Consider the following 9,639-nt stretch of genomic DNA (forward strand, 5'->3'; position numbering starts at 1 on the left):
TCTCCTGCCTCAGCCTCCTGAGTAGCTGGGGTTACAGGCACACACCACCACGCCCAGCTAATTTTTGTATTTTTAGTAGAGATGGGTTGCACCATGTTGGTCAGGTTGGTCTTGAACTCCTGACCTTGTGATCCGCCCACCTCAGCCTCCCAAAGTGCTGTGATTACAGGCGTGAGCCACTGTGCCTGGCCTATTAAATCATGATTTTTAATGGAATTTGTCATAACCAAGTATTTGTCATTTTCTGGTGAGAACACTGAAAATTTAGGGCATGTAGTGCCAGCTTTTGGCAATATTTCTTCCTAGGTGGTGGCATGTTCTTCCATCAAGAGGCATGTAATGGTGATCTCTCGTGATGTTAGCAGCTGTTGCTGTATCATGCCTTATCCATTTATTCATTAAGGGTTGTAAAATGGAGATATCCTCATGCTGTCATTTTTCATCTGTTGGGTGAACTACATAAAAACTTCATTTCTTCTTGCTTCTGCTAATGGTGACCATTCTTTTTCAGTATCATAATAAGCTTGTTAAAAAAATTTGATGTGTTTTATAGTGCCAGCTAAAGTGGAAGACGTCATTAAGAACAACTATGACATCTTCCCGTAAAACATCCTTTGGTACCATACTGCATGGATTATTGATTTGATGCTGTAGAGCCCTATTCATGTTCTTGTTTTCTTTTGCATTACTGGCTGACAGTGATATGATATGCAAAAGCATTTGCCTCGGTGTTAAAATGTAAGCATGGCAGATACTGTTTCCTCTTTCCACAGATGGAACTTTCTGCTCTACAGTCCATGATGGCTGTGCGAGAAGAGCTGCAAGTGCAGGCTGCTGATATGGAGTCTCTGACCAGGAACATACAGATTAAAGAAGATCTCATAAAGGTCTTTCAAAACTTTTAAAAGACCATTAGAAATGTTCACAGCTCAGAATAGCTGTAGGGCATCTTCAGACAGTATTTGCACACACTGAATCCCTTGGCCAGTGATTATTAATATCCCACTTGAAAGTATAGGCAGACTATTTCAAGAACATTTGTTCCCCTGCTCCTCTGCTGAATAATCCTTTTGTTACTATTTTCACATCCACACTATTTTTTGTCTTCTGGGACCTGCAAATGCAACTGGTTGATCCTGAAGACATACCAGCTATGGAACGCCTGACCCAAGAAGTCTTACTTCTTCAGGAAAAAGTTGCTTCAGTAGAATCCCAGGGTCAAGAAATTTCATGAAACCGAAGACAACAGGTAAGTTATTGGAATGTAAACCTTATTTATTTATTTACTTTTTTTTTTTTTTTTTTTCAGTAGAGACGGAGTTTCACCACGCTGGTCAGGCTGGTCTTAAACTCCTTACTGCAAGTGGTCCGTCCTCCTCGGCCCCTCAAAGTGCTGGAATTACATTTAGGCATGAGTCACCACATGAGACAGGGTCTCACTGTGTCACCCAGGCTCGAGTGCAGTGGTACCATCACTGCTCACTGCAGCCTCAAACTCTGGGCCTCAAGGAATCTTCCTGCCTCAGCCTCCTGAGTAGCTGGAGCTGCAGGTGCACACCACCATGCCCAGCTCAAACCTTATTTTTCTACTGTGAAATAAACCATGGTAAAGCTGTCAATCTCAGCTATTTGTGGAGGGTTAGTTGATGGTATTTCATAGACAAACTGTGCTCTAAAGTTTCCTACTTTGGTCGGTAGCAGCTACAGATGCCCCTTTCTGACATTTGTAGTTCTGAAAAGAGTAGCAGTTCTTCTGGACACATACCAGTAGTTATCCCTCACACTCACACATAAGTCACCTCCCTCTCGACTGAATCGTTTTCTTTTATCTGCGTTTAACCATGTTCAAGTCTCTCCCAGTTAAAAAAAAGAGAGAGAAACCCTCGCCTTTTCCCCAAATTTCTTTGTAGCTACAGCCCCGTTTAACCTTTCTTCAATGCCAAACTTTTCCAGAAGACTTACTTGCCTGTACTCCCTGTCTCCATTATCATCTCTCTCACTACTTACCCCACTCCATCCTTGCTTTTAACTCTACCTTAAATAACTCTGTTGGTTATACATTTTCATAGCTCATTATCTTTATAGCACTTATTACATGCACAGTGACACACATCTATGATTAATGAATGTCTTTTTCCTCCACTAGATAGTAAGCTTTCCCCTAGAACCTAGAGCAGAGTCTGTCCCATAGAAGGTGCTCAGTAAATATTTGTTGAATGAATGAAAAATATTAGTGAGTCCTATTATATACATTTCCCTCTTGCCTGTCCTGTTCCCCTCTTACTCCTTTCTCTTAGCTGCTTTCCTGTGCTTCTAGCTTCTCTCTCCTTTTTCTTCTTTTTGTTCCCATGTTTGAATTCCACCTTGCAGGGTTTTAAAGATTTTAAAAAAAGATAATATGACATTGATTTGAAAACTATAAAGTGGTATCAAAAGTTTAAATTCTAAGATAGTGGGCTTTTTAAGTCCTAGTACATGCTAATGCATTTTCTTATTTCTCAGGATTAACTGTGGCTTCATGTCTCACTGTGCCATTTGCGTATTGCTTCTTCTCTCTTCTCGGTTGCTGCTGATGCTGGAAGGACTAGTAGATGAACGGAGTCAGCTCAATGAGGCCTTACAAGCAGAGAGACAGCTGTATAGCAGTCTGGTGAAGTTTCATGCCCATCTGGAAAGGTAAGAGAGTGGCTGGTTTTTCTTTTATTCTTTATTGAAATTTTTATTTCTTTTACTATTGTATTATTTTTATGCCTTTTATTCTTCATTAAGTGCAGATGCTTATGATACTGAAGAGGGAAGAAAAAAAACAGGGACAATTACCGGGGCTACCCACTTTGTCATTTGTTTTATGGATTGCTCTGAGCCTCAGTGTCAAAATCTTAAGTTGGGAATAGTGCCTGTTTCGCACAGCTATTGCAGAGATTAAATAAGAAGACAGCTTTGGTGTCTGAAACAATGCGTTGCATAGAGTAAGCACTCAATGTATGTTCATTTCTTTTCTGTGATCCATGTCCTGTTAAAGGCTGTTCTATTATAAACATAAGGCTACTCCCTGTCTCTACTAAAAATACAAATATGAGCTGGGTGAGGTAGCGCGTGCTGTAGTCCCAGCTACTCAGGAGGCTGAGGCAGGAGAATCACTTGAACCCGGGAGACAGAGGTTGCAGTGAGCCGAGATTGCACCACTGCACTCCATCCTGGGCGACAGAGTGAGACTCCATCTCAAAATAAAAACAAAAAGTAAGGTTATAATGGGCACTGATATTCATTTAATATCATCAATTAAAATATATTAATTGGGATGGCTAAATCATCCTGGGACCACCGATAACTATCATGATGAATATATTTTCTTCTACCTCTTGATTTTTGGTCACATATATGATACCTCACTGGATCATTTTATATTCTCTTCATTTTTTTTCTCATTTTGCCTTCTCTACTAGCCCCTTTTACTCTTTTCCAATTATTATTATTATTGCTATTCAGTTTCCTACAATTTATTATTGGGCTTTAAAAATGTTTTCTTTCTACCAGGAAAATGAAGGCAGAGGAAAGGTCTGATAGGACCAGTTGATTGTGTTACTTTTTAAAGAACCTCTGGAGCTTTAGTGTTTATGAACCAGATTCCTTTTCAGCACACCATCCCACAGCCAAGTTTGGTAACAAATGAGAAAACAAGTATCTCCAGTAGTGGTTCTACTTGGCTCAGTCTTGCTCCAGTTTATATTTAGTTTGTCCTGGGTTTTAGTTTTTCAGAAACAAAAGCTTTTAGTCAAATAATGAAATTTCTCTTTTTTGGGCTATAGGGGTGTGAGATAAGTCTTAGGGGCTATAATTTTATGTGAAATTGGCCCAGAATCTAGCATAAGGGGCAAGCTTTTAAAAAAGGGAGCAGTCTTTACTCATCTATCAGGGGTGAACACAAATGCCACACAAAGACTACATTCATTTATTGTGTCCTGGAGAACAATTACTTTGCAAAGTCGTGTGGCTCAAAGTGGCATTGATGGTTCTTTCGAAGCAAATATGGACTCACTGCAGTTGATGGCTAATCCATTTTCCTTCCGTGTGGCATGTTTAATCAGCTCTGAGAGAGATCGAACTCTGCAGGTGGAACTGGAAGGGGCTCAGGTGTTACGCAGTCGGCTAGAAGAAGTTCTTGGAAGAAGCTTGGAGCGCTTAAACAGGCTGGAGACCCTGGCCGCCATTGGAGGTGGGGAACAGGAAAGTGTGCGAATTCATCACAAGCATGCCTACTGAGCACTGGCGGGTCAGCTGAAGCCCAGGATGGAAAACCTTGTTTGCACTAACCAGAAAGATCCTTATCTGATTTTGGCAGAATTAAACGGTGACTTACTAATGATAGAACTGGTACAAGTAGCATCAACTACAAAGTGAAACTCACTTTAGCCTACCTGGATCTCACTGTACATACATATCAATCCCCAAACTGAATGGTGGAGGTTGCAAAGTGTATTTGCACATTTTAAATCATTCTGCTTTAGTGTTTCCACTTTTATTCATTCTTATCTCTAGCCCTTTCTCATTCCCTCATCCCTTCTGTGGGCCAATAAAGTTTATTCTTCCCCCACTTTCACAATCGATTTCATATGCTCCATATCATATCATAAATACATGTGTGTGTATTATTTTTGCCTTTCAGTCAACTCCTCCTTGAGTGAGAGCATTTTTAAATCAAAAGAGTACAAGTTTTAAGATGAGGGAGTGGGAAAGAGATTGAGAGTCTGTAAGAATGACTTCGTAAAAGTGAGATAATCATTATCAGAAGGTAATCAAAACCAGGAGAGTAGTCTTGTAATAGTAGACTGCAAGTATTGGAAAGGCCAAGTTAAAGAACAGAGGCAAAAAGTGTGAAAGTGATCACAGTAAACTTTTATCTCCAATACTGTCTCAGAGTTGATTGTTGTACACAAGTGAAATTAGATTAGGTACAGATTAAATTCTATTTAAAATTTGTTCTTGATTGATTCCTTTAGGTTTCTTTAAACCAAAGTCATGCTATTTAGTCAGAACATGACTTCTAGAATGGTCTTCCAGTGTCAGAATTCTCTGTCTACAAAGATAATTTCAAATGTAGTATCCCTCTTTGCATTCAGTGTTTCACCAAATAACTCATTATAGCCAAAGGAGGGTATTGCTTCTTCCATTTGTGGCACTAGATAGGGCCCTAAGTTTTTCACTATTTAGTATGTATAGGTTTCTCCATATAAAAAGAAGTAATAGACTTCAGGCTTTGAAGTGCTTGAATAGTTTAGAAAGAAATGTTACAGATGTATGTTTATAGTTTTAATCATTGTCTCAATGCTTTCTTGTGGCAACATGACAGGTATAAGGAGAGGGGCACTGGAGATTGTATTTCTAATGTTTTGAATGTCAAGAGTGTGAAAAGGAACCAAGCTTGCTTTGCAGCTTTGTGGGTTCAACATCATTAATTTGTTTTTATTTCCTCTGGTTTTAAGTTTCCTAGGTTAGAAACTGAGGTTTCAGTTACTTTAAACATGGAATTTGGAAACAGCGATTAAGGCTTTGTAGCATAATAAATGTGACAATACCCTTTCTAAACTAAGTTTCTTACTAAGAAACTTAGTCTTTGTAGACAGAGTTTGTGGACAAAGACAAACTTTGTAGACAGAGAATTCTGACTCTGGAAGACCATTCTAGAAGTCATGTTCTAAATAGCATGACTTTGGTTTAAAGAAACCAAAAGGAATCAACCAAGAACAAATTTTAAATAGAATTTAATCTGTACCTAATCTAATTTCACTTGTGTACAACAGTCAACTCTGAGACAGTATTGGAGATAAAAGTTTACTATGATCACTTTCTTACTAAGAAACTTAGTTTCGTTTCTAAACTAAGTGGGGCACAATGATTTTTTTCCTTCCATTTTTTTTTTTACATGACACTTTATTTCTTTCACATGTTGACTGTTGACATGGCTTGTATTACATTCTAAATTTCATCTGTTTCTGTAACTTCAGCTGTGTCTATAACAAGTAGAGCATCAGTCAAACTAGAGTGGACAGGGAGAAAATGTTCTACTGGGGAAGCACTCTGGAATCTTCTGATTAAGTAATTTGCAAAAGATTGATAGCCATAGGCCTTACTCTTAATGGATCTGCCATTTCAGTTTCAATGGCTTTTGAGGATAAATGAATCATTTGAGGAAGGAGATAGGAAGTGTAGGCAGATTCATCCACTTTTCTTAGTCTCCTAATTTTAAGAGACCGTTTCTTGCACAAAATTTTTTGTAACTTTCCAAAAGTAAAGAGGAAAGCAATGGAGCTGTAGAAATGCCAACCCATCAAAAACTAGTTTGTCATGTCGTTACAACAAGGCATTTAGGGAATATCTTTCCTTAATTTTACTAATAGACCAAAGAAGCCTTCTGAGTCTGCTATTAACATTCAACTCTGGGTGATTCTTGGTTTCTAATGGCTCATAGTGATTACAGTTTATGTTAATAATCACTCCTACTTCTGTCAACCTCCAGCAAGAGTAGATTGATGGAAGGAAAAAAGTCGATCTTAATCTCATAAATGTGACTAAAATATGGCACTAACTTTTTCTGGTCTAGATAGCTGGAATGAGGCTTACAAACAGTATTATCTGGAGAGAGCTTGCTGGTCTAACAACTTTGGGTGTTGGACACATCACTTAATAATATTTAGCATGATATAATATTCCATTTTCTCTTCAGGAGCACAGACTCTTTTTCATACTGGATTATTCTACCTTTGACAGTCATTTTTCAACATGACAGTAATTTTAGATAAAGCATCATGTGCTTATAGAACCTTGTGCTTGAGATTATTTTACCTTTGACAGTCATTTTTCAACATGACAGTAATTTTAGGTAAAGCATCATGTGCTTATAGAACCTTGTGCTTGACTAAAAATAATCTTCAAATAAAAATAATCAAGTAAATTTTTACTTAAGCCATGCTTAATTTGAAGCATAGAATTTAAATTGAGAAAAAAATCCATATGATAGATTTTGTTTTTCTCACATTTCCTTTTTGAATAATAGCAAATAATGCAGAGTAATAGTTATAAGAGTTCAGGGTAGATGAAGTCTGTAGGTTTTAGAAATAATAGAGTTGAAAAGAACCTCCAAGAGGACTTATTTAATGAGCGAAATAAATGTCCTTAGATAGACATTGTCCCTAAACTCTTTTCTATTGAAAGTTTATAGTATTGAAAATTTGATGACTATTAGCACCTAGTATAAATCAACATTCATCTGCTGTTCTCTCTTTAGATAGCCAAGTTATAACTTTTTTGAAAAGACATTATTGGACTACGTTAGTAGGTCCGTCTTCTCCTTTGATAGTGCACACTCTTATCTGTCACCCAACCTTCTCCACACCCTCTTCTCTTCATTCACTTGTGGACAGCAGTAATAGTTTTAGTACCTTTGCTTCTTAGAGGAAATACATTTTTCCTTATTTATATTTTTAAAAGATGTCTCTATGACATTATATATAGCAAGAGATCTATTAAGGATCCAGAAAATCTTAACCTGTATAGGATATGAGTTCCTAACCACAAGAATTAGTTTCCTTGAGGGTTCTTGAGTATATTCTGTTTACACAGTTTATACATAAGTAAACTCTGTGGCAGATATACATAAAAAACCTATTACTTTTATGCTCATTCATTCTCCTAATTCAGTGTCTGGGTCATGAGATGTTTGGCTCAAAGCTTCAAAAACTGTTCAAGAAAACTGATTTCAGTTCTCTCTATGTTAATCTTCCAGTTGGATCTGGAGTCTACTGATTGTGGAAAGGAGGAGCAGATCACATTATACTGAAAATTGTCCTTTTCACTGAGAAATAAAGGTTGGCTGAGCTACCTAAAGTCACTTTCCTTTGGACTGTAAGTCTTAGAGAGAACAATAATACCTTTGCTTTTCTTGAGGTAGTATTAGAAAACTCTAGTTCCCATTGATAGGATAAACTTGTTTTCCCATTTCCTGGTCTTTTTATATAAAACAGTTACAAAATCTTGACCTTTGGCATCTCTGAAAAGCTCAAGTGGCCTTTTCAAATAGGGCCTCATGGAGTATTACTGACTTTACAGTCAGTATCCTGCAAGGAAAGGTGACAAACTTCCTGTGAAGTTAGGAAGAAATATTAGTAACTCACACACTTGAAGTCCGTTTTCCATTTTACCTTGTAGAAATTGTACTAGAGATAGAACAAATGAAATCAGTTTTCTTTTCCAGGTATATCCTGTGAGATACCAGCACAGAGTATTTTCTCTCAGTTCTCTCAGGGTTAAAGCTCAGTGAGCTTTCCTTTTCTCTTTGGTAGTGTGGAAAGATTTGTACCATGGAAAGAATAGCTGGAAATATGGAACTCGAATACAGCAATACAGTAATAAACAGAAGCAGTGAGTCACTAGGATAATATATTGGAGTGATTTCTGTAGGGTAATGATTTCAGTTATAATGTGTTTTAGAATGTGGATTTAAGCCACCTTTTCACCCTCTGTACCAGTAGCTTTGTTAAAACACTTTATTATGATCAAGTAACAAGCCTGTTGCTTTTAAGTAATCTAAGTGTTAACAGAAGGTAAGTCTTCAGCTTCTCCCTGTTCTCACCTGGGCCAAGATGAATTCTCTAAATAAAAAATAGCATCGTAATTTGCCTCCAACAAAGAATGGGAAATGGAAGGAAACACAAAACTGTGGTCCTGACGGTACTAATTCTACCAGGTTTCAAATAAGAATAATTAAACTTACAAAGGGACATACTGATTCTTTTTGTGTTATTCTCCCTTTTTGTTTTTTAAAGTCAAATTCCAGAAGTAAAAATCTTAATCATACTGTTTTCCTCTTACTAAAACTGGAAGAGTAAAATAGAAAGTTCAGCAACATCAGAAAATGTTGTATTTAAAATAATATGAAGAATAGGGGTTTTAAGTACATAAACCAAGTTGGCTTCCTCATAGGTTTAATTTTAGTATATAACATGAATATGTAGTGCTTCTTTTTTTTATTATACTTTAAGTTCTAGGGTACATGTGCACAACGTGCAGGTTTGTTACATATGTATACGTGTGTCATGTGGGTGTGCTGCACTCATTAACTCGTCATTTACATTAGGTATATCTCCTAATGCTATCCCTCCTCCCTCCCACCACCCCACAACAGGCCCCGGTGTGTGATGTTCCCCTTCTTGTGTCCAAGTGTTCCCATTGTTCAATTCCCACCTATGAGTTACAACATGCAGTGTTTGGTTTTTTGTCCCTGCGATAATTTGCTGAGAATGATGCTTTCCAGCTTCATCCATGTCCCTACAAAGGACATGAAATCATCTTTTTTTATGGCTGCACAGTATTCCTTGGTATGTATGTGCCACATTTTCTTAATCCAGTCTATCATTGATGGACATTTGCGTTGGTTCCAAGTCTTTGCTATTGTGAATAGTGCTGCAATAAACATAGGTGTGCATGTGTCTTTATAGCAGCATGATTTATAATCCTTTGGGTATATATCCAGTAATGTGATGGCTGGGTCAAATGGTATTTCTAGTTCTAGATCCTTGAGGAATCACCACACTGTCTTCCACAATGATTGAACTAGTTTACAGTCCCACCAACAGTGTAAAA

At 37.5% G+C, this 9,639-nt stretch overlaps 1 protein-coding gene across 1 annotated transcript in view; it reads left to right on the top strand.

Annotated features, from left to right (window-relative positions):
* Positions 1–9,639, top strand: part of LOC105518346 (myomegalin-like) — a 47,677-nt gene that overhangs the window by 28,273 nt on the left and 9,765 nt on the right. Inside the window, 4 exon segments of the mRNA XM_011951314.1 lie at positions 774–886; positions 1,111–1,248; positions 2,563–2,676; positions 4,089–4,216. Coding sequence (XP_011806704.1) covers positions 774–886; positions 1,111–1,248; positions 2,563–2,676; positions 4,089–4,216 — 493 coding nt within the window.

This window comes from Colobus angolensis, unplaced genomic scaffold (genome assembly GCF_000951035.1).
Source record: "Colobus angolensis palliatus isolate OR3802 unplaced genomic scaffold, Cang.pa_1.0 Scaffold317, whole genome shotgun sequence".
In the NCBI taxonomy this organism is placed as follows: Eukaryota; Metazoa; Chordata; class Mammalia; order Primates; family Cercopithecidae; genus Colobus; species Colobus angolensis.